The 25,217-nt window shown below is 44.6% G+C and overlaps 2 protein-coding genes across 8 annotated transcripts; both read right to left on the reverse strand.

Moving 5' to 3' along the window:
* On the reverse strand, nt 1-7,198 carry LOC116408024 (zinc finger protein 397-like). 4 transcript variants are annotated; one of them, XM_031894721.1, is made up of 8 exons: nt 7,090-7,197; nt 5,956-6,018; nt 5,656-5,733; nt 3,789-3,869; nt 3,162-3,227; nt 2,662-2,736; nt 1,817-1,900; nt 1-1,235 (listed from the first exon to the last, which is right to left on the reverse strand). In XM_031894721.1, the coding sequence occupies exons 1-8, from the start codon at nt 7,103-7,105 to the stop codon at nt 637-639; spliced, it is 1,062 nt and encodes a 353-aa protein (XP_031750581.1). In that variant the 5' UTR covers nt 7,106-7,197; the 3' UTR covers nt 1-636. The 4 variants fall into 4 exon arrangements, with proteins under 4 accessions (XP_031750581.1, XP_031750582.1, XP_031750584.1 ...); XM_031894722.1 differs by lacking the exon at nt 7,090-7,197 and adding an exon at nt 6,992-7,063; XM_031894724.1 differs by lacking the exon at nt 1,817-1,900 and having other exon boundaries at nt 7,090-7,198.
* A 5,961-nt stretch (nt 7,199-13,159) lies between these two features.
* On the reverse strand, nt 13,160-25,132 carry LOC100498520 (zinc finger protein 182). Of its 4 annotated transcripts, none has more exons than XM_031894328.1 (10): nt 24,654-25,131; nt 21,974-22,795; nt 21,238-21,385; nt 19,233-19,310; nt 18,061-18,120; nt 16,979-17,056; nt 15,775-15,861; nt 14,965-15,030; nt 14,301-14,384; nt 13,160-13,967 (listed from the first exon to the last, which is right to left on the reverse strand). In XM_031894328.1, the coding sequence occupies exons 2-10, from the start codon at nt 22,784-22,786 to the stop codon at nt 13,261-13,263; spliced, it is 2,121 nt and encodes a 706-aa protein (XP_031750188.1). In that variant the 5' UTR covers nt 22,787-22,795; nt 24,654-25,131; the 3' UTR covers nt 13,160-13,260. The 4 variants fall into 4 exon arrangements, with proteins under 4 accessions (XP_031750188.1, XP_031750189.1, XP_031750190.1 ...); XM_031894329.1 differs by lacking the exon at nt 24,654-25,131 and adding an exon at nt 23,774-23,913; XM_031894330.1 differs by lacking the exon at nt 14,965-15,030 and having other exon boundaries at nt 24,654-25,132.
* Between the last annotated feature and the right edge of the window lie 85 nt (nt 25,133-25,217).

Raw genomic sequence — 25,217 nt, forward strand, 5'->3', positions numbered from 1 at the left:
TTGCTAACTAGCCGGTGTGTCGCCAGTATTAAAGGGTAATGCAGGGTATTGCAGTCAAACTAATAAGCATTTTGATATCATCTTTATATAAGGGCACCTATTTAGTAGTGACGCTGAGCTTCCACATCTCTAAATTGTATCATTTTCATGTCTATGTAACACAAATCAGAAGCAATGTCCGAGAATGAATTATAAAGCCTTATCAGAATTTTTTTTAAAAAAAAAAGGCAAAGTAAACCCATTTATAGTTTGCCTTCAACTGCCAAACTGCTTTCAAGTGGGGTCAAAAATTCATTATTATGAAAAGAAGCAAAGACAACGGATAAAATTTTATAGAAAAATGTAACAGCCAATGACAAAGCAGTATGGTTTGTGCAAATAATTATGTACAGACACAACCCACATATTGTGTTAATAATAATCATCATTTGATTGGCCAGATTAATGTCCTTTTAAATATATATGGAACCAGAATCCAAATTCCAGACCATTTTGGAAGATCTGATGGAACAGTAAAACGGATCATTCCGGCGGATTTGGTGACGAGCCTTAGGGAGGAGTTTTGCAGGCAGTGGAAAAAAAAAACACATACATTTGGGTTTAAAGGGGAAGTTATTCCTTTGCGTCCATGCTTTATCAACTGAATATAGTCGCTTTTTCCAGTCTGTGGAACTTGAGATGATTCTTAAGCTTGGATTTCTTATCAAATCTATGTCCACACAGTTTGCACTTATAAACATCCAACCCTTTGTGTTTCTTCTGGTGTAAAACGAGGGAGCCCTTTTGGGCAAAGCAGCTGCCGCATTCGTCGCACTTAAACGGTTTCTCCCCGGGATGGACCCTCATATGCGCCGCAAACTGGACTTTCTGTTCATACTGGACTCCGCAAATGGGGCAGGTGTAGACGTTCTCCTCTTTATGGGTTTTCTGATGTTTAAGAAGGTGGGACTGGAACCTGAATGCCTTCCCACAAGTTGGGCACCGCAGTGACTTGGCAATGTGCTTTCTCCGATGGACGGCCAGCTGGTTTTTATCGGGAAAGCATTCGTTGCACGCTCGGCACCTATGCGGCCGCTCTTTGCTTTGGTTATCTGTGACAGACAGCGAGATACATGGCTCGTCGTCGGACTGGTCCTCCCCACCCCAGTGAGGGGCATTAGGGTCCTCATCCACATCCGCTAAATAATCCGGTCTGTAGCATTTGTTAAACCAGCTCAGGCTGGGAAGCCTCTCATCTGTTGGGAAAAAAAACTCAATTGGTTCCATGGGTATGGGAAACATTATCCTATGGGCACAGACAAAAGGGGCAATTAGTTCTGCCATAGGTTAATAGACGAGTCGCTATTGTGATCAATTAAGCACCCGGTTGCAGCACGCAGATTAGTGAGCAACTTTTTAAAAAGTTGCAGCAACTAATCACCCCACGTGTCTTCCCCTAAGGGCTCTGGCACACGGGGAGATTAGTCGCCCGCGTCAAATCTCCCTGTTCGTGGGCGACTAATCTCCCCGAGTTGCCATCCCACCGCCAAACATGTAAGTCGCTGGTGGGATGGCACACGCGGCGGCGCGATTTTGGCAAATCGGCGAAAATGCCTCACGAGGCAACTTCGGCGATTTGCCGAAATTGCCTGCGCAGCGTGTGCCATCCCACCGGCGACTTACATTTTCGCCAGTGGGATGGCAGGTGAAGGCAACTCGGGGAGATTAGTCGCCCGCGAACAGGGAGTTTTGTCGCGGGCAACTAGTCTCCCCGTGTGCCAGAGCCCTAAGTGTCTATACCACGGCCCCACATACACATCCTTTTCTTGTAAATTACCTGATGAATCTGTGTTGTGGCTCGGAGAACTATCAAGATGGCTATCAGTGACCGTTACTTCTTCGAATTCCTCTTTAATATTAACTGGAAGAAAAGAGCCAAAGAATTCCTTTTATTTGCTTTCAGTACAGTTATGGGATCCGTTATCCAGAAAGCTCTGAACCCAGGTGATGCCTAACTACAAATGACCCACAAATCCATTTTTTCCCATAAGCTACAATGGGATCTGGAAATGTAGAATTTGCAGCCTGTGCAAGACCTGATGTGGGGCTTCTAGGATTTAAACACAGCTTAAAGTGGCCATACATAGGCCAGGTATTTTTTGGGCAGGAAAAACCAGTCAGACAAGAACTGCATCATTGCATTTATGCATCCATTCCCAACAGGTCTCCCTAGGCCCCCATTATAAGATGATTGTTACCCTGGGGCGGGCTAATTGATCAGATTAACACTTTCATTCGTATTGGATTTTTTTAAAGAAAAAAGATGGTACAGAAGGAAAACAAATGGGGGGTGGGAGGTACTGCTCCCTGGTTGCTAAGGTAACTTGGACCCTAGCAACTAAATTGCATATTGTCTCAGAATATCACTCTCTACATCCGTGATCCCCAACCAGTGGCTTGGGGGCAACATGTTGCTCCCCAACCCCTTGCCTGTTGCTCTCAATGCCCCAAACCAGGTAGTTATTTTTTAATTCCTGACTTGGGGGCAAGTTTTTGGTTGAATAAAAACAATGTACATACAGTACGTGTGGCTAGCACCATAGAAGGTAACTGGGGGATTTCAGGTGTTTAGGCAGTAGAATGAATTTAGAGATCATTTGCGATATTTTAGGTCTTTATTACCTATTGGGACCACGGGTGGTGTTGGAGGCTTCACCTTTTCTTCCGACATTGCTTCATCCTCTTCATCAGCATCATCTAAAAGTGGAGGTAGAGATATTTACCTTTCGACTGAATACGTGGCACATTGTGGGGAGTGAGAAATCATCTCCCATGCAAAAAAATACCCTCACAATGCAGACTGGGGTAATTGCTCCCCAATAGCTGAATATGTTGCAAAATGTGAAGGTGAATATACATTTGTTATGTCCCATATAAGATTCCCCTTACATCTCCAGTCTAATTAACTCACCTTCCTTTGTACATCTGATAAGGATCTACTTTCTCTGATCAAAGGCTTGTTCCATGGAGCTATTGCTCTGACAGTCAACCACCCCTTTAATTTAGATGCATGCTGCATGGCTGCACATAATTCAGTTCAGTCGGCAGCTGGAATCTAAATGAATTCCTAACTAGCAACTTCACCCAAAGGAGATTATTCACCAATGATATATCTTGCATACCTGACAAACAATCCATGCTCAGATCAACATCATCCTGGGGGGACATTTCTTCTTTAACTTCAGTATCTAAAAATACAAAAGCATTAATAGTTTCATTGCCCCTTAGGGTGAAAACACACAGAGCTACTTAGTAGCAGCTACTTGTCATGGCTATTAAACACCATAAAATCCCCTGCCATAGACAATACTGAGAATGTCGCCAAGCGAGCAGATCTTCTCCCGATATCCCCCACCTACAGGTGGGCCCTGGGGCCAAACGATCGAATTATAACGACGGGTATAGGCAAAGACAGTTCGGGGGCCGCATCAACAAGCCAATGTGGTCCCCGATCCGACTAGATTTGCCCGATCGATATCTGGTCGATTTCAGGTTAGATATGGGTCGGGCAGTCCCGTCGGTAGTGCCCATACATGGGCTGATAAGCTGCCGAATCTGTCTAAGGGACCAATATCGGCCGTATATGGGGACCTTAAGGGAGCATTGATAATGTTAAGTTCTGAACACCCATCACTATTATTGCCAATGTCTAGCCCTCTGGTAGAGTTCCCAAATTATGGGAATTGTAGTTCAGTCTGGTGAGCTACTTTATGTCTCTTGCTGGATATTTATTGAGACCTGCTTTATACCTGAGGCTCTATACACAGTCCGTTCCTCAGAAGCATGTTCATCTGTAATAGTGATTTCTTCTACTTCTTCTTTAATGTTTCCTAAAAGCAAAAATATAGAAAGGGTCCATTTCCATTTGTTTCAGTACATGGCACACTGGGTCGGCCGGGGCTCCCCTGGGCTGCAGATCTCCCCCTGAGGTGCCAAAGGTAATAAGTAGTGTGCTCGGGAGAGGGGATTGGGTGGGCAGTGGGGGCCCCCAGTGGTGTGAGGTCCATGGCAGGGGCCCCTGGGGCAGAAGCCATGGTGGGCCCTGTGCCTCCAATCCAACCTGATGGCACAGTATGTACTGTTGCAGTGAAAGGAAAGCAAGCAGATAATACTACAGCTGCAGAAATTGCTGAACTACATTTCCCACCAACCCTTTATTTAGAGGAATAATCTTTGTAAATTTGAGCAGCGCTATAGAAGCAAAGGAAGTAATAAGTGGACTTCCTGTGTATTGAGCCTGTAAAAAATGGCCACGAAATTACAAAACACACCAGCCACTTATTGCAGTTACTTGACGGCTGTCCGTATGTTCTCAATAAAAAAGGCTCCGTCCACCTTAGTGACATCTTTCTGTTTGAACCTCGTCAACGAGAAGGTCCCTTTGAAAATCGACTCCTTGTTTGGCACAGTTCCTGCACCCCCCATTGTATGCAGTGTAGCACCCAGCTGGGAATTCCTGCGGCAGCTCGTAAAATTAGCAGCACAAAGGTAACGCTAAAGGCAAATACACCCAAATTGTACAGTTTCAATGTCTGCCACACCCATTAAACATAGGACTTTCTGCTACTTTTGCTTTACACAACCCATTAATATGCAGTGTAATGCTGATGGGGAGTTCAGAACTGAGAGTTATAGTAGAGCTGATAGAGAAATCTTATGCCAAATCATAAAACAGACAGTAATTGTAGAGCTGGCTATTATAGAACTGACAGACAGAGCTGATGGAGAGTTCTAAAGCTGGCAGTTACTGTAAAGCAGATAGGGAGTTATTATAGAGCTGACAATTATGATAGAACTGACAGATAGAGCTGATGGAGAGTTCGAAAGCTGGCAGTTACTGTAAAGCAGATAGGGAGTTATTATAGAGCTGACAATTATAATAGAACTGACAGATAGAGCTGATGGAGAGTTCGAAAGTTGGCCATATACGCATGGATATTATCGTACAAACCTAGTTCCATATGATATTTGGTGCGTGTATGTCAGATTGATGAGACGACCAATATCGCATGAGTGTCAGATAACGGTCGTCTCGTCGATCGGGCAGGGCGAAAGATTTCGTTCAGCCACCGTTGAAGGCGCCAGAGCAAAATCTGCTAAATCGCCAGGTGGAAGTAGGATCCCTGTTGTTTCTACCTCCATATCTGACGATTTAGCTCTGAACGTCAGCGGAGGGGACGAACAATCTTTCCTGCAACCAGTGGTCGCAGAAAAGATTGTTATTGTAAGGTGTATGGCGACTTAAAGATGGCAGTTACTTTAAAGAAGATGGGGACATTATAGAGTTGACAGTTATTATAGCACACGGGGAGTTATTATAGAGCTGGCAATTATTATAGAACTGACAGATAGAGCTGAAAGCGCATTCTAAAGCTAGAAGGGAAGTGATAGAGAAGATGGGAAGTTATGGAGCAGATGGGGAGTTATTGTAGAGCTGACAATTACTATAGAACTGACAGATAGAACTGATAGTTAATGTAGAGCAGATGGGAAGTTATAGAGCTGACAGTTAGGTAGAACTGATGGAGGTCCTGCAGCTGGTGGTTAATATAAAGCGGATGGGGAGTTATTAGAGATCTGACAATAGTTATTTAGAGATGATGGAGAGGACTTTACCTGTGAGAGGGGGGGCAGAACATGTCGGAGAGGAACAGATTCCGTCTTCAGGAATCAACATCTCGGCTTTGACTCTGACTAAAATGAATGACAGAGGGAACAAGTTTTATACGTAGAAGGGAATTGCCTTGTGAAGGAACCAAGATATAAACTAGGATTGGAATGACTAATATGTGACTAAATACCCAGCTTTTGGGCTAACAGCTTAAGGTGGCAGAGAAGGACTGACAGTTTGGCAGTTTGGCAGTGTGACCAGTGAGGCATATAGGGTTACTTATTCCTTCTGTTCTCTTACATTACCTGCTGCCGAGTCCAGTGCTTGCCAATTCCTTTTTGTACCCACAATTTTCGTTTTGGGATGATCTAGAAAGGGATGATAAGAAATGGTACTTTAATACCAAACTGCAATTTGGTTGAGACATTGTCAAGCTATTGCTGAACTACAGATCCCAGCATGCTCCAGCAGTCAATTAAAGGTTCAGCAACCCATTTCAGTGCATTATTATTGCAAATATATAGTGCTGTAAGGGTACTGAAAGATTAAAGCAGAGATGCTGGTGTTAAACTGCAACTAGCAACAGCATGGCAATAACAGTATATGGTGTTATACAAGTGTTGCAGGTAGGAAAGAGAAGCAAAGAGTTAACGGAAAGGCAGAGAGTTGTATGTGACAGTACCGATACCCGCCTTGGGCTGGCACTGCTTGTCTGGTACCGGTGCCCATACAAGAGGTTAATAGGGGGACCCAGCTGGCTACGGGGGCATGTATATGGTAGAACAGACACCCTGGGGCTGGCACTGCTTGTCTGGTACCTTGTGCCATATCAACGAGTAGGTTAATGAGGGGGACCCAGCTGGCTAACGGGGGCATGTATAGGGTAGAACAGACACCCCTGGGGCTGGCACTGCTTGTTCTGGTCCTGTGGCCCCTACAACGAGAGGTTAATAGGGGGACCCAGCTGGCTACGGGGGGCAGTATAGGATGGTAGAACAGACACCCTGAGGGCTGGCACCTGCTTGTCTGGTTACCTGTGCCCATACAACGAGAGGTTAATAGGGGGACCCAGCTGGCTACGGGGGCATGTATATGGTAGAACAGACACCCTGGGGCTGGCACTGCTTGTCTGGTACCCGTGCCCATACAACGAGAGGTTAATAGGGGGACCCAGCTGGCTACGGGGGCATGTATATGGTAGAACAGACACCCTGGGGCTGGCACTGCTTGTCTGGTACCTGTGCCCATACAACAAGAGGTTAATAGAGGGGACCCAGCTGGCTACGGGGGCATGTATATGGTACAACAGACACCCTGGGGCTGGCACTGCTTTTCTGGTACCTGTGTCCATATGACTGCCCTCCCAGGGACTGGCACTGCCTATGTGTACCCGTATAACACAGTTAGAAGGAATAACGCAGCTAGAGCAGGGGACATACCTTGCTGTAGCACCATTCTCTTCCGGTTCAAAACAAGCAATCTGCTCTCCCATTAGCCGAGCCTCTCAGTTTACCAACAGCCTGCTTTCCTTCCAGTGCATTCTGGGCTTTGTAGTTCTACACAGCCGCCAGGAAGCACTTCATTATGTGACAAAAAACTACAAGTCCCAAAGGCACAGTGATACAGCCAATGGGAAATGGGGAATCTGCTTAATTGCAATCTGATTGGCTGCTGCAGTGGAAGGCGGTGCCAAGCAATTGTACTAGTTGAGCTGGAAGCAGAGAACCTTACAGCAGCCCCTCTGGCATTTGCCTGAACCCACAGATTGCCAGTCTGGGTCTGGGCCCTGGCATTCCCAGTACCCAGAGGCACAAACAGCCCAATAAATAGTGATATCCTCAAATGAGTGTCCGTTATCCTTGAGGTGTCGATAGACTGCTGAGAATTACCCCCCTATGTTGGGCCAGAGAGGTTGTCTTGTCTCCCCAATGTATAAGTCAGAGCACTCTTCCCTATACTGTGTGGGTGGGTTTCCTGTATACTTTAATATCCAGGTCCCCCCCCCCCAATTTGATAACTATTGCACAGTCCAAAAATGGCAGTTTGCTGCCTGTCGCATCTTCCCTTGTGAACCTGATGTTTTTGTCCATCGAGTTTATGTGTTCAGTGAAGGCTGGACCCTTGCGTGCTTTAATTTTGACCCAGGTGTCATCCATATATCTGATCCAATGACTTGGGGTTGTTCCCTAGAAGGTGCCATATTGTTTCCCCTACAGTACAGTATGGGGGTACAGCTTATTGTGTGCCCAGAACATTCCTTCTCTGTATATTTGTATTTATACATATGGGTAGGAGGTGCCATAGTGTTTCCCTTAGACAGTACAGTATGGGGGTACAGCTTATTGTGTGCCCAGAACATTCCTTCTCTGTATATTTGTATTGATACATATGGGTAGGAGGTGCCATAGTGTTTCCCTTAGACAGTACAGTATGGGGGTACAGCTTATTGTGTGCCCAGAACATTCCTTCTCTGTATATTTGTATTTATACATATGGGTAGGAGGTGCCATAGTGTTTCCCTTAGACAGTACAGTATGGGGGTACAGCTTATTGTGTGCCCAGAACATTCCTTCTCTGTATATTTGTATTTATACATATGGGTAGGAGGTGCCATAGTGTTTCCCTTAGACAGTACAGTATGGGGGTACAGCTTATTGTGTGCCCAGAACATTCCTTCTCTGTATATTTGTATTTATACATATGGGTAGGAGGTGCCATAGTGTTTCCCTTAGACAGTACAGTATGGGGGTACAGCTTATTGTGTGCCCAGAACATTCCTTCTCTGTATATTTGTATTTATACATATGGGTAGGGGGTGCCATAGTGTTTCCCTTAGACAGTACAGTATGGGGGTACAGCTTATTGTGTGCCCAGAACATTCCTTCTCTGTATATTTGTATTTATACATATGGGTAGGGGGTGCCATAGTGTTTCCCTTAGACAGTACAGTATGGGGGTACAGCTTATTGTGTGCCCAGAACATTCCTTCTCTGTATATTTGTATTTATACATATGGGTAGGGGGTGCCATAGTGTTTCCCTTAGACAGTACAGTATGGGGTACAGCTTATTGTGTGCCCAGAACATTCCTTCTCTGTATATTTGTATTTATACATATGGGTAGGGGGTGCCATAGTGTTTCCCTTAGACAGTACAGTATGGGGGTACAGCTTATTGTGTGCCCAGAACATTCCTTCTCTGTATATTTGTATTTATACATATGGGTAGGGGGTGCCATAGTGTTTCCCTTAGACAGTACAGTATGGGGGTACAGCTTATTGTGTGCCCAGAACATTCCTTCTCTGTATATTTGTATTTATATATATGGGTAGGGGGTGCCATAGTGTTTCCCTTAGACAGTACAGTATGGGGGTACAGCTTATTGTGTGCCCAGAACATTCCTTCTCTGTATATTTGTATTTATACATATGGGTAGGAGGTGCCATAGTGTTTCCCTTAGACAGTACAGGGTACAGCTTATTGTGTGCCCAGAACATTCCTTCTCTGTATATTTGTATTTATACATATGGGTAGGGGGTGCCATAGTGTTTCCCTTAGACAGTACAGTATGGGGGTACAGCTTATTGTGTGCCCAGAACATTCCTTCTCTGTATATTTGTATTTATACATATGGGTAGGGGGTGCCATAGTGTTTCCCTTAGACAGTACAGTATGGGGGTACAGCTTATTGTGTGCCCAGAACATTCCTTCTCTGTATATTTGTATTTATACATATGGGTAGGAGGTGCCATAGTGTTTCCCTTAGACAGTACAGTATGAGGGTACAGCTTATTGTGTGCCCAGAACATTCCTTCTCTGTATATTTGTATTTATACATATGGGTAGGAGGTGCCATAGTGTTTCCCTTAGACAGTACAGTATGAGGGTACAGCTTATTGTGTGCCCAGAACATTCCTTCTCTGTATATTTGTATTTATACATATGGGTAGGGGGTGCCATAGTGTTTCCCTTAGACAGTACAGTATGGGGGTACAGCTTATTGTGTGCCCAGAACATTCCTTCTCTGTATATTTGTATTTATACATATGGGTAGGGGGTACCATAGTGTTTCCCTTAGACAGTACAGTATGGGGGTACAGCTTATTGTGTGCCCAGAACATTCCTTCTCTGTATATTTGTATTTATACATATGGGTAGGGGGTACCATAGTGTTTCCCTTAGACAGTACAGTATGGGGGTACAGCTTATTGTGTGCTCAGAACATTCCTTCTCCTGGGACAAGGCAACACAGTGTAATAGCACCCCAAGATTCCTGATGTAAGACCCACAAACACACATTATAATTACAGTAGCAGTATTTATTTCAGAGCAGATTGAGACCCCACTCGATGAAACACCCCGAGCAGTATGAAGCAAGTGCCCACTGGAGAGCAGAGTAAACAAGGGGTACAAGGGTACATTATATGAACTGGGGATTTGGCACCTATTGTACGTGTGTGTGTTTGTTTGTGTGTGTGTGTGTGTGTTGGGGGGGGTTATACCTTACATTTTTTAGTCCAATAGAGATTTGTGCTCATGGTACCAAATCCAATAAGAATCAGTACCCAGTGATATAAAGGCATTTATTAACAGGCCAGATAAAGACAAGAGCTTGTCCCTCTACTGGTTCTACACTTAGGGGTATATTTATCCTGCTGTGTAAAAAGTGGAGTGAAGCATTACCGGTGATGTTGCCCAGGGCAACCAATCAGTAATCAGATTTCAACTGTTAGAAAACCAAAGCAAAGCATCTGATTGGCTGCTATGAGCAACATCACCAATAATGTTTTACTCCACTTTTTGCACAGCATGATAAATATACCCCTTAGACTGAACCACAGTATTTCCAGCAGAAAGTGCAGAAAGCTTTAATGTTCAGTGATTGCTGAAACAGATCCAAATAACATGATAGAAAGTGCTCAATGGTTCCTAGTGCTCATTTAAAATTCATTGGGACAGGCGGCCTAATGACCAAGTGCAAATTGTTTCCCAACATCACTATCGTATCAGGGGGTATTAAGGTACACTGGCCTACGCTGAGAGAAATTAGAGATCCAAATAAGTACTTGAATGTAACGCAAACATGGACTGAAATCTGTACTAGTCTGTATGGAGCAGCCCAAGTGCTTCTGCCCAAGATATCAGTTGGTAGCTCAGTTTGTATGCAGTGATTAGGATAAAATGATTAGTGTGTGTGAGATAGAATGTTTGGAAGCAAAGAAGGGGCACAGGGAGGGGATGAAGAGAAATAAAGGGGAAAGGGTCTTTCACATGTGTGGGGCAGAATAGTATGTATACTTACTCACAGTATAAGCGATGGAATGGCAGATGTGTATGGGGATTGACAACAAGCCTATGTGGGGTATGTGTATGTGTGGGGCAGAATAGTATGTATACTTACTCATAGTATAAGCGATGGAATGGCAGATGTGTATGGGGATTGACAAGAAGCCTATGTGGGGTATGTGTATGTGTGGGGCAGAATAGTATGTATACTTACTCATAGTATAAGCGATGGAATGGCAGATGTGTATGGGGATTGACAACAAGCCTGTGTGGGGTAGTATGCCAAGAATGGATTTAGCTGTGTATGTGTGGGGCAGAATAGTATGAATACTTACTCACAGTATAAGCGATGGAATGGCAGATGTGTATGGGGATTGACAACAAGCCTGTGTGGGGTAGTATGCCAAGAATGGATTTAGCTGTGTATGTGTGGGGCAGAATAGTATGAATACTTACTCACAGTATAAGCGATGGAATGGCAGATGTGTATGGGGATTGACAACAAGCCTGTGTGGGGTAGTATGCCAAGAATGGATTTAGCTGTGTATGTGTGGGGCAGAATAGTATGTATACTTACTCACAGTATAAGCGATGGAATGGCAGATGTGTATGGGGATTGACAACAAGCCTGTGTGGGGTAGTATGCCAAGAATGGATTTAGCTGTGTATGTGTGGGGCAGAATAGTATGTATACTTACTCACAGTATAAGCGATGGAATGGCAGATGTGTATGGGGATTGACAACAAGCCTGTGTGGGGTAGTATGCCAAGAATGGATTTAGCTGTGTATGTGTGGGGCAGAATAGTATGTATACTTACTCACAGTATAAGCGATGGAATGGCAGATGTGTATGGGGATTGACAACAAGCCTGTGTGGGGTAGTATGCCAAGAATGGATTTAGCTGTGTATGTGTGGGGCAGAATAGTATGTATACTTACTCACAGTATAAGCGATGGAATGGCAGATGTGTATGGGGATTGACAACAAGCCTGTGTGGGGTAGTATGCCAAGAATGGATTTAGCTGTGTATGTGTGGGGCAGAATAGTATGTATACTTACTCACAGTATAAGCGATGGAATGGCAGATGTGTATGGGGATTGACAACAAGCCTGTGTGGGGTAGTATGCCAAGAATGGATTTAGCTGTGTATGTGTGGGGCAGAATAGTATGTATACTTACTCACAGTATAAGCGATGGAATGGCAGATGTGTATGGGGATTGACAACAAGCCTGTGTGGGGTAGTATGCCAAGAATGGATTTAGCTGTGTACGTGTGGGGCAGAATGGCAAGCGTGTTTGGGTCACATGTGTGAGCTGGGCCCTTTTATTGTATTTCTATTCTGTAATAATGATAAGCAAAATTTTTCGCCGGGACTTCACCTAGAAAAGCGGTAGCTGCAAATAAACAAACACCCATTACCTTGAATGGATTTGTGAAACAGGACAGATTGGTTCCATAACCTTTGTTTGTTAAAGGGGTGGTTCACATAAAGTTAACTTATAAGTATGTTATAGAAAGGCCAATTCAAAGCAACTTTTAACTTGGTCTTCATTATTTATAGTTTTTTTAATTATTTACTTTTTATTTACTGTTTCCAGCTTTCAAATGGGGGTCACTGACCCCGGCAGCCAAACCCTATTGCTCTGTGAGGCTCCAGTTTTATTGTTACTTTTTATACCTTATTTTTCAACTTTGGTCATCTCCTGTTCATATACCAGTCTCTCATTCAAACCACTCCCTGGTTGCTAAGGTAATTTGGTTCCCAGCAACCAGATAGCTGCTGTAACTCCAAACTGGAGAGCTGCTGAACAAAAAGTGAAATAACTAAAGAAAAACTACAAATAATGAAAAAATGAAGACCAACTGCAAATTGTGACCAGGATATTACTCTCTACATCATACTAAAAGCTAATTGAAAGATGGACAAAATTATTGTAAGAATCCTGTTTGTTAGAAATGAATGTAAAGGGCTGAGTAACTTGTCGGCACAATATAAGTAAATGATGACAGAATGGGACCTGTTTGTGGTCCATGTGTGGGATAGAATGGAAAGAATGGCTGTAAGTGTGTACACATGGGGCAAAACGGGGGCAGAATTATTCTTTTAAAGATAAAAGCATCTCCTTTATCTAAGTGCTAGAGGTTCATAACAATTGCATTTAACTACCGTGTCCCCCCCCCCCCCCCCCAAAGGAGAGCTGTAAAATCAATTGCAGGTGAAAGGGCTTCTGTTCAATACAACAGGCTTAGGCCCTGTGAGTCAAACTGTTCATGAGTCTCAGTTCATTAATCAATGAATAAAAAACCTAGAATCCTTCACATCAACTAAAAATGGGCGTTTTTTCCAGTCTGTGGAATTTTAGGTGGTTTTTCAGCTTCGATCTTTTATCGAATCTGTTCCCACACAGTTTGCACTTATAAACATCCAACCCTTTGTGTTTCTTCTGGTGTAAAACGAGGGAGCCCTTTTGTACAAAGCAGCTGCCGCACTCGTCGCACATATACGGTTTCTCCCCGGGGTGGACCCTCATGTGCGCTGCAAACTGGACTTTCTGCTCATACTGGACTCCGCAAATGGGGCAGGTGTAGATGTTCTCCTCTTTATGGGTTTTCTGGTGTTTGATAAGCTGAGACTGGAACCTGAACGCCTTCCCGCAGGCGCCGCACCGCAGTGACTTGGCAATGTGTTTTCTCCGATGGACGGCCAGCTGGTTTTTTTCGGGAAAGCATTCGTTACACGTTCGGCACCTATGCGGCCGCTCTTTGCTTTGCCCATTGCTACCTGATGTGTTTCCATTGTCCTGCTTCCAACTGGACTCTCCATTATTGGAGCTAACCACCCTTTTCTTTATAATCACTGACTTATTGGAAAAACGAAAAGGATCTGTAGGGCCAATTTTATAGGTGGCCAGAGGGTACTCACTAGATGGGTCTTTCCCTGCCCAGCATGAAGCACTGGCAGCCTCCTCGTCTAAACCGGTTGGTTTGGAGAATTTGTTGAACCAGCTACTACTGGAATGGAGCTTATCTGGTAGGGGATAAATGTATTAGTAACATTAGGGATCTCTGTACATTATGCAGAAGAGCCAAGTAGCAATGTCAGCTATAACCATACTACCACTGATTACTATAGGCCCAAAATAGGATGCCTTCTGTTGCATATACAACTGCATCCTCCTATTAAACAAAGCTTACAGCCTGCGGAAAGGAGGGATTCCTAGCCCTGACATATAATGAAAAATGCACTAACTAGGGGGTATTCATACATCAAGAATGCAATGCTGCCATTGGTCTAGAAGTGTAAGTATCACTGTAAGATGGCCATGCCCAATGTCAATAATTCATCTCTGAAAGGCATTACCTGATGAATCTGTATTTGGATCCTGGGAAGTATTTAGATGACTATCCGTGACAGTAATTTCTTCAATTTCTTCTTTAATGCTACCTGAAAGGATAAAAGGCGTAGTTGCCCTTTAAATGTTTGTACTGAACAGCTTGCAGATTAAGCATGGTTAGTGAGCCTTTTGTCATTGTGTGGGATCACTGCTGAGTACTCTTGTTTTACGTTCTGACTTTTATACATATGAAACCCTGTGGAACCCCATGGGTTTGGCTTGTGACAGTAGTCAGATCAGACATTTATCCAACAAGGAATAATTACTGGATAGGGAATGTATATTGAAAAAGACCAATAAGCAATTAGCTTTTCTTTTCCACTCTTTAGGTACTGGTCTTCTCTGCTCCCCTATTTTCTCTTTCCTTTTGATATTTCTACCATTAAAAGGTCTGTTTGTTCCAATTGGAATCTATTAGATACCAGGGTGCAGTCACTCCCCGTGTGGTTCTGCCTCTGGCATAGATCCATGCTCACCATCACACTAAAATAACTGACCGGACACCCAGCTATAAGAATACAAAGCTGTGGTGCTGGCAGAGATATTAGGGCCACAGAAGGATAGATTATAGGTGTCACTGATGTACTGGTTCAACACTCCAACACTGGGCGGAGCTTAGGCCACTGTTACCTATGGGGGAGGCCATAGCTGGCATGGGATAATCCACTTCTTCCAATGCATCATCTTCTAAATCATCTGCAAATTTAAAGAATAAAAAGATGTTTTGGCTTAGGGATTCGCAAACTGTGATTCCCAGCATCCCTCAGTTGCTAGGGAATGATAGTACAGCCCATTGAGGCATTCCTTTATATTGTCATAAAAACCGAAGCTTAATTGGCTACAGCAACTTACCAGGAGCTATTTGCATGTCTCACTGGCCCAATAAATAGTGAGTGTCTGTGGCATCTTACAGCAGCCCCTCTGGCATTTGCCTGAACCCACAGATTGCCAGTCTGGGCCTGGGTCCTGGCATTCCAAGTACCCAGAGGCACAAACAGCCCCCCCAGCCCAATAAATACTGACTGTCTGTGGCACCTTACAGCCCCCCTGGCATTCCCAGTACCCAGAGGCACAAACAGCCCCCCCAGCCCAATAAATAGTGACTGTCTGTGGCACCTTACAGCCCCCCTGGCATTCCCAGTACCCAGAGGCACAAACAGCCCCCCCCAGCCCAATAAATAGTGACTGTCTGTGGCACCTTACAGCCCCCCTGGCATTCCCAGTACCCAGAGGCACAAACAGCCCCCCAGCCCAATAAATAGTGACTGTCTGTGGCACCTTACAGCCCCTCAGGCTTTTGCCTGAACCCACAGATTGCCAACTGGGGCCTGCCAGGCCTTCAGACTATCCTAGGGAAGGCAGACTCCCACAGCATGGGAAGTGCAGTTATAGACCTACAAATGAAATACAAAAGGCACTGCTATCCGTGGTTTGTGTTACCTGAGAGATAACCCAAGGCTGAAATCTCAGCGGCACTCAAACACTCGTCCGTAATAGAAACTTCTTCCGCTTCTTCTTTAATAACACCTGAGCGCAGAAAACAATTATTAAATTACAGCAGCTGGGCTGACCTGATAGGGAACTGAAGGCTGTCTGTGCTTGTGTGACTGCAGGGCTGTGATTGCCTACTCCCCTCCTACTTTGCTACTGACAGGGACCCTCTCATTTGAAACACAGACAGGGACCTGAGAGAATCATTAGGGAGCTCCAATAAAGGGGCCATTTTTACAGATAGGATTATATTTTACCCCAAAAGGAAAACCAGCACCATATATTATTCATAATTGTCTACAAGATTATATACAATATATCTCTTTTAAGGCCAATTGGTTTCACTCTCCAACCAACCAGCCCAAAGGCTGAAAGGGCAGAGAGCGCACAATGGGCTATACACAGTGTTGTTCCAGGCAAAATGCCAGGAAATAAAGAGGAGCTGCGGCTCCTACTTACCTTCTTATCTACCAATGCACCTGGCACTGGGCGACCAGCAGATGACATTTTCAAACCTGGGTGTCAGTCAGGATCAGCGGCACATACCAATAATTGCATAAACACATGTTCACGTGCACATATCTGCCCAGATTTAGACGGTTTGACCGATTTCAACCATACTGGGCAGGACCATCTGGGCATGTGTGACTTGCTGGGGGCCATATCGTTAGATAATTCTGCAATCCTAGTGGTCTAAGGAGGATTTTTCCTGGAGAAAAATATCTGTAATTTGGAGGGATCTTCAGTGGAGCCCCGGCTCTGCATTGGGTTCTGCATCCAACTAAACAGCCTTAATAGGATCTGCACTGCAGCTATCCAGCTAGTGCTAAACTATAACTCTCAGAATTCCCTAAATCTCTGGCTGTTGAAGGTCACTAGGAATTGTAGCAATACAATTGAGCAATACAAAGGGGAACTCATTCAGATATAATTCTGTGCCCTCTGAAACGGCAGAGTTTCCTTTGTAATCGGACTTCCTGATCTGCTCAGTTCCTGCCGCTTCCCCCCACTAAATGGTCATTACTCCCTCTAGAACCCGTTCATCCAGCAAAGCCATTAAATGTGTACAATGAGCATATTATTTCCATTGTTATTCCAATAACAGGGACAGGACATGCATGGGCACTGCCCGAATGTTACCTGAGTATGTTACCTGTGAGAGAGGGGGCATCACGGGACACAGAGGAATACAATCCATCTTCCCTAATCAGCATTCCTTCTGTAAATCTCCCTAAAACCAATCACAGGGAAAGTCTGTTTCTATTTACATGAAGAATCAAAGAGAAACATCACATGGTGAAAGGGAGGCCACTTAAATAGAGGAGAGTGTAAAGGCGGCCATACTTAGGCTGATAAAAGCTGCCGACTTGGCCACTCCAGGCCAAGTCAGCAGCCATTAAAGGGGATGTTCACCTTTGCGTTAACTTTTAGTGTGATGAAGAGAGTGATATTCAGAGACAATTTGCAATTGGTCTTCAGTTTTTATTATTTGTAGTTTTTTTTAGTTATTTCAGCTCTCCAGTTTGAAGTTTCAGCAGCTATCTGGTTGCTAGGGTTCAATTTACCTAAGCAACCAGGCAGTGGTTTGAATGAGAAGCTGGCATAATGAAAGAAGAGGACCTGAATAGAAAGATGTAAACTGTAGCTTCACAGAGCAAGTGATCCCCATTTAAAAGCTGCAAAGAGTTAGAAAAAAATCCAAATCATTTATAAAAAAATATATAAAAAAAAAAAGAATGAAGACCAATTACAAAGTTACTTAGAATTGACTATTCTACATTTCACATACCAAAAGGCTGTGTTTGGCTTTCCGAAGAGCCTGCCTGATAGATATGTGGCCAAATTTCAGCATGGAAAATCCCCTCTCCTAGGCTCCTATTATGATCGAACTGCTGGTCCAACCACCAAACACTGAACTTATCCCAATTTGGTCCGGGGAGTTGGTGGCTAAAGCAAGTCATACATACCCAGATTGGGCTATACTATGCCAATTTAGGAAACCACTTCAGGGCATCCTATCAGACTGCTGCTAATCTGCTAATGCACCGGGGTGTGGTTTCTTCACCCCAGATGAATGGACAAATAATGTGCTAGAATCTTGCGTGAGTAAAGGGCAAATGAAAGATACCGGAGGCTGAGGTGGCAGTTAGTACCCTATATGGTATACATGTTCAAGGCAGACACAGAACTGAAGCTTTGCACGAGCCATGCATCCCAGCTATTATGTTATCTTACCTTCTGGTGAGTCCAGGGCACGGGAAAGTGAATTCGAATTCATGTCTTGTTTGGAATGATCTAGAAGGGAATGAGGAAAAGAGACAATGATGGCACCTGGGTACTGCCAATGAGCAGAGCTTTCCAGTCTGTGGATTGGGCAGCATTAAAGGAGAAGGAAAGGCTAATAAAGAGTTAATCTCAAGCTGCAGGCATACCTTCAGTTCTCTCAATAGTGCCCTTAAGCCTCCCTATATTTCTCCCGTTCACATGATCAGAAGCCTCATATGAAAAAAAAACCCCACTGAACTAAAGAAAGTTCCCATAATGCCTCGCTCCTGCACCAAGACCAAGACCCATGTACATGCTCAGTTTGTAAGACTATGAGGAAGCTTCCTGCCGATTGGCTCAGATCCACATTCCTAAGGGGGAGGGAGCGAGTTCTTAGCATTCCTGAGTGGGGGGGGGGAGCAGGAAAGGGGAGAGGGGAGAGCTGCGTGTCTCTGGCACAGGAAAACAGACACAAGAAATTTTTTGACAGAGGCAGCGTTTCTGTGAGTGCTTATGGCTGTATTTACATAGACCTTTCTGATAAAGCTCACTGAGTTTGTACCTTTCCTTCTCCTTTAAGCATGTATATGGGCAGGCCAGACCCATGGTATGGGTCAGTTATCTGCTCTACTGTAGCTATCACTTGTATCATGGTATGGGTCAGTTATCTGCTCTACTGTAGCTATCACTTGTATCATGGTATGGGTCAGTTATCTGCTCTACTGTAGCTATCACTTGTATCATGGTATGGGTCAGTTATCTGCTCTACTGTAGCTATCACTTGTATCATGGTATGGGTCAGTTATCTGCTCTACTGTAGCTATCACTTGTATCATGGTATGGGTCAGTTATCTGCTCTACTGTAGCTATCACTTGTATCATGGTATGGGTCAGTTATCTGCTCTACTGTAGCTATCACTTGTATCATGGTATGGGTCAGTTATCTGCTCTACTGTAGCTATCACTTGTATCATGGTATGGGTCAGTTATCTGCTCTACTGTAGCTATCACTTGTTTGTGAGCTGGATTATTATACATAGTGATGTTATACACAGAGATCCACTCAGCCCATGTGATGGCACACTTGCTTACTCCCTACAGTAAATCTCTATATTATTTTCATTTATCTTATTGGCTTTTACCTGGTGTAGAGACCACATTGGGATTCAGAGGGGAAATCAAATTAACTTTTTTAGCTGCAAAGGTTTCTTTGAGATTATCTGGGGAGAAAAAAATATTTGTAGTTGTCACAGAGCCCATAATAAACCCAAACGCCATCCCTATTGCAGCAGGCCAGGCATCCCACATCAACAGAGCCCCTGATAGCAGTCCTGCCCATTCCCCTGCCTAGCCTACATGAGAAATGGCTTGCTGAAATGAGAAATGAGCTGAACCTCATGCTTTAAATAAGAAGTTGCCCTCTTACCACTGTTAAGGGGGGCACCCCCGGGTAAGCCTTAATGCAAAGCTTCTGCCCCACACCGGTGCAGCTCTTCTACTAAACAAACATAGCAGCCCAGGGTACATGCCACACTGACATGCTTTTTTCCCTCTGAGGCAGTCCTTACACAGACTTGGCCTGTAATAGGTCCTAAAATGTATCAACTCTCCAGACTGAGCGAGTAGCCTAGTGGCCCATGTATAGGGCCACCAACTGTGCCAGCCCACCTGATATCTGGCTGCAAATCAGGCTGATATCTTTTGGGCAGGTTTGAATGTCCTTTTAGTCAAGTTCTCCATCAGCACATTGACGTCCTTTACCAACAGAGTTCCCTTGGCCTCACTGTATGATCCCGGGGGGGGGGCAATGGTTGGATAATTTCAATTTGGGTCATCGCATGGATGGCCAGACTGGACCAAGAAGTGTTTATTTGGCAACCGTACCAAACAAGCAGATCTCACTGTGTAAGGCCAGCTTTAGTGGAATGCAAATGTGCCTACCCCATAGCAAGGGAAGGGCTACCTGGGAGAAGAATGGCCTTGCTGCCCAGTTAACTGCCCCAGAGCGGTGCTTTCTCTCTAGAAGACATGCATGGGCACAGGGCAGATGGTTAGCTTTTCACCTTACTGAAACAGAGTGTGGTGAGCAGAAAGTATTGTCAGTGCACCGTTTTTGTTGCCCAAAACCACTATACGGAAATGTTCCCAGTGCATATTAGCCGCTTGCACGTCCCGAGCAGAAAATTTCCTTTGTAATCCAACTTCCTGCACAGTTCATGCCCCCGGAGCTACCGCCCAGCAGGACATTCCTCCGAGAGATCATACATCCAGCAGCACAAAGGGAAACTGTTTCCTGCCTGCCGCTTGCAGACAGCCCCGCCATCTTACGTACATTTCATTCTGCCAAAGTAAATGACTTCACAGTGAAATAAAACACAGGAGACGGCCATAAAAGTGCTGCGTCCGGCCTTTATTTCTGTGCTTCCTAAAGCCTTCCTTCATCTTTTCATTAAACCTTTAGTATGTTATAGAATGGCCAATTCTTTGCAACTTTTTGATTGGTCTTCATTATTAATTTGTTATTGTTTTTGACTTATTTACCTTCTTCTTCTGCCTCTTTCCAGTTTTCAAATGAGGGTCACTGACCCCGGCAGCCAAAAGATGATTTCTCCTTGAGGCTAAATTTTACTGTTATTGCTACTTTTTATTACTCATTTTTTCTCTACAGATCTCTTATTCCAACCACTCCCTGGTTGCTAAGGTAATTTGAACCGTAGAAACCAGATAACTGCTGATTCCAAAACTGGAGAGTTGCTGAACAAAAAGTGAAATCATTAAAAAAAAAAACAAACATAATAAAAAAATAAAGACCAATTGCAAATTGGCTCAGAACATCATTGTCTATATCTTACTAAAAGTTTAAAGGTGAACAACCCCTCTAAGCAGTGCCATGTTGTTTCTAACTGAGGCGGAGCCCCAAAAAGAAACACTAAAATCAGAATATTGGCTACTAGCCACTCCTTGATATCAGCCACACTTGCATAATCTGGGGGGTGTGTGGAGGCTGCTCCAGGGGCCCCGGTGGGCCATGCACCCCCCAGTCCAACCCTGTATAGTACATTTTATCCCTGTGTAGGAAACACCTCTGTACTATAAAATAAAGAGACATTTTCTTTTAATTCAGTTATTTAAGGCAAACAAGGTTACCTGCTCCACTGCTTCTCGGGAGGCGGGATTTGCTGAAGGGTTGTTCCACTTCGGGCAACATATCCTTGTAGCGCTCTCGGTGCTGGCCTATGTACTCCCACTCCTGCCTTGAGAAATAAACTGCCACATCCCCCATTTTGATAGGAACCTGCAGGAGCCAATCGGATGGAGACAAGACATAAAAATGTAAATGGATTCAGGATGAACAAATTAAATCCAAACAACCGTCCAACCAAAGACCAGAACATATTGGCACTGGGGCATTAGCCTCCTATGCACTGAATATGTTTGATACTACAAATCTAATTATCTACCTCGCAAGGACCAAACATGGAGGAGCTTCAATGCATGTTCAACACAAGACCTCTTCATTAAATTCCTGTTGAACCAGCAGGTATGCTGCCCCTTTAAAGGGGTTGAATACCTTTAAACATGCGATTGCTCTTCATTTTATATTCATTTTTTTTTTCATTATTTCACTTTTAGAATTTCATCTGGTTGCTATGGTTCAAATTACCTTAGCAACCAGGGAGTAGCTGGAATGAGACAGTGATATGTTTATAGGAGAAGGCCTGAATATAAAAATGAGTAATAAAAATTAGCAATAACAGTAATATTTAGCAATCATTTTTTGGCTGCCGGGGTCAGCGACCCCCATTTAAAGACAGAAAGAGGCAGAAGAAGAAGGCAAATAATTCAAAAACTATAAAAAATAATGATGCATCCATCCGCTTACCGCGCCATCACCCATAGAGTCTTTCTCCATGGATACGTACGGCCTCACACCTACTGGATAGCGACAGTGGTAGTGCCGGGAGTTCTTATCCGTTTCATAATCGTTCGTGTACCAGAAGTCCTGCTCGGTCTCTGCCTCGGCGGCGGCATTCTTGATGGAGTCCCGCAAACTGGAGCGATTGTAAGGGTAGAAATGATCGTGCTTTATTTTCCACGCTTCCCCGTCAAAATTGTACTCAAACTCAGGCCACAGCACGCCTTTGTCGGCCTTCCCAAACATCGGATCAGTATTGGTCGACTTGTCCACCATGACTTTGGTGGTGGCGGTTGAAGTGGTCTTTGCGCCTGGTTTATATTGGGCTTGCTCCCGGGTTACATGGGGCGGATCGGAACTTGGGGGGACATATAAAGACGTCGGGTGGTAGCCACCATGTTGCTTAATGATAGAGTGGAGCTGGAACTGCATTTCCACCTGGGCTCTCTTGGACGGAGGAAGGCCCCTGAGGTTCTCCGTGACGTACCTATTCTTGACTTTGCCTGGGAAGATGGTGGGCACGGCGTCCGGCTTCAGAACCAGTTTCTTGCCGCTCCAGATGTAACTCTGAGGCGAGAAATGTTTGGAGCACATTCGGTAGAGCCACCTGCTCCGGGACTCTAACACTCGCTGGGCAAAAGCATCCAGGTCGCCAAAGTCATTGCCCGTCTGGATGAGCCACACTTTAATGGCATTGAGGGAGTTGGGGAAGCCGTGCAGGGTAACTCCGCTGTTCTTCTGGGTAGTATTCTTGCACTCTTTCACTATGCACTTAGTCATGGTGGGCACCTGATGGAGAAGGACACAAAAGACAGAGCGTTATTGCGATTGGTTGACTGCAAATAGAACTACAATTATGTGACTGTATTACATTCTCTGCACTGCTGGTTATGACTCCTGAAACAATGTACAGAAGCCAAGCTGGAGGGGAACCAACTTCTGCTACATTGTAGGAAACCCTTGTAAATGTATAAAGAATGCAAACTGGAAAGTTGCTTGGAATGCCTTTCTACTTTATGGTCTTTGGCTTTATACCCCCCTTCCTTTCTTCAGTCATGTGTAGCTTTAAAGGGGTTGTTCACCTTTGAGCTAACTTCTAGTGTGATATTGAAAGTGATATTCATTTTTTATTATTTGTAGTTTTTTAATTTCTGTTCGGCAGTTTCCCAGTTTGGAGTTTCAGCAATTATCTGGTTGCTAGGGTGCAACTTACCTTAGCAAACAGGGAGTTGTTTGAAGGAGAGACTGATATATGAATAGGAGTGGAGCGGAATAGTAAAATAAGTTTAAAAAGTAATAGTAACAATAAAACTGGAGCCTCACAGAGCAATAGGTTTCTGGCTGCCGGGGTCAGTGACCCCCATTTGATAGTTGCAAAGACTTAGATCAGTAGTTCTCAACCTTTCTAATGCCGCGACCCTTTAATACAGTTCCTCATGTTGTGGTGACCCCCAACCATAAAATTATTCCTAAAACCATCGGAACCATCTTAGGCGACCCCTGTGAAAAAATAGACAATGAAGACCAATTGAAAAGTTGCTTAGAATTGTCCAATCTATAACATAATAAAAGTTAACTTAAAGGTGGACCACCCCTGTAAGGTATCTGATATTAGATGCTGGGATGCCTGAGGGGAATGCAGTTTCCTTTGTATGTGTCACTTCCTGTTTTTCAGAACAGGAAGCCACATTTGGCAGAGAGAAAATGTAGTTTTCAGTGCAAAAGAAGATCATCAGGCTTAACAGCTACAACAATGCACATACTCACTGAGGTGAACTTCAGCTCTAAAGGGGAAGTAAACCCCAACTTCAGTCCAATGAATGTAAAATGTTAACCAGGGTTATACAATGCCCCAATATTGCCCCCATGTACCAATGGACAAAGGGCAGCAACAGCCATACATTATATAGACACTGATCCCCAGACTGACCCCTTAGGCTCAAGCAAGAAAATGACTATACATGTGCAGGAAAAGGAAATTCTGTAAAGAGAAAGCACTGGCTTCTTTATAAACCACATGAGAACCAATGAGCAGGCAGTTAGGCGACTAGATTACTTGCCATTGGCTGTAAGACACTTCTGCACCCACATTAGCTAAAGGGGATATAAACCCAAACAAATACCCAAGTGACGGCTCGGTCCCTTCCTGCGCTGCCAGGTCTGATTTTAGGAACAATATATGCTTTTCCCAGGTCTGTAAAGCTGGCCATACACACCTACGGGTGGCGATATCGGGGAGGCATGTAGGTGAATTCTGCACGCGGCAATGGGGCAGTCGGTTCGGGGACCGCATCAATGAGCCGATGTGGTCCCCGATCCGACGGGATTTTCTAACCTGGCCGATCGATATCTGGCCAATTTCAGGCCAGATATCGGTCGGCCAATCCGATCGTTTCTGCCCCTACATGGGTCGATTAGCTGCCGAGTCGGTCCAAGGGACCCATTTCGGCAGCTTCTATTGGCCCGTGTATGGGGACCTTTACTCAGCTGGCTTCTGCTACATTGTTTCAAAAGTCAGAACTGCCAGGGCAGAGAACAGAAAGGAACAGCGAGATACTTGTTTCAATAGATCCCTATGGGAAAATCAATTAAATGTACATTTTCTTTCAGAGACAGCATGTACACAAGCAGCCAGTATCCCACTTACCTTTCCTGGCAGACATGGGGTGCAGCCCTCCCTACGGCAGCTCTGGGGGGGGTCTCTGCTTTCGCTCAGAGAAGTTTTGGACCCAAAAATATCTGGGACTCTTGGTTTCCACCCAAAGGGCAGTGTCTGTTCCAGTCCTGTGGGCAGAAAAGTCTTGGGGTCCCAAGTGGCACAGCGATCTCCCAGCTCCCACTGTTGGGGTTATTTCGGTATCTTGCTGCCCCCCACCCCAAGATGATCCAACAGACTGTGCTCCCACCTAAAGGATTTAATGGGTCCAAACTCCCTCCATAAGGATCCAGCTCCCTCAGCTGCTCTCAGGGTCTTGCTCCCTTCCCCTCATGCATCTTTACTCTTGCACCTCTGTCTCTTGCACCCACCCTGCTCCTCTGGCCCAGCACCCCAAACTAGGAGCTTATCTCCCACCCAGCACCTCTAAGCTCCCACCTCCTCCCCCTGTCAGAATCACACAGTAAACTCTCCCACAGTAGTGGGCGGGACTCAGGAAGAGAAGGGCATCAATCCGTGCCCTGATTGGCTGATCTCCGAGCTACAGAATGTATC

The sequence above is a fragment of the Xenopus tropicalis genome, chromosome 10 (genome assembly GCF_000004195.4).
Source record: "Xenopus tropicalis strain Nigerian chromosome 10, UCB_Xtro_10.0, whole genome shotgun sequence".
Lineage (NCBI taxonomy): Eukaryota > Metazoa > Chordata > Amphibia > Anura > Pipidae > Xenopus > Xenopus tropicalis.

Coding starts and splice junctions, on each gene's coding strand:
- LOC116408024 (XM_031894721.1), bottom strand. Junction 3,228..3,788: donor GACTGTGTATAGAGCCTCAG/GTATAAAGCAGG, acceptor TTGTATTTTTAG/ATACTGAAGTTAAAGAAGAA. Junction 1,236..1,816: donor CCACAACACAGATTCATCAG/GTAATTTACAAG, acceptor TTTTCCCAACAG/ATGAGAGGCTTCCCAGCCTG.
- LOC100498520 (XM_031894328.1), bottom strand. CDS start 22,786: ATGACTAAGTGCATAGTGAAAGAGTGCAAGAATACTACCCAGAAGAAC. Junction 14,385..14,964: donor AGCTATGGCCTCCCCCATAG/GTAACAGTGGCC, acceptor TTATCCTTTCAG/GTAGCATTAAAGAAGAAATT. Junction 13,968..14,300: donor TCCAAATACAGATTCATCAG/GTAATGCCTTTC, acceptor ATCCCCTACCAG/ATAAGCTCCATTCCAGTAGT.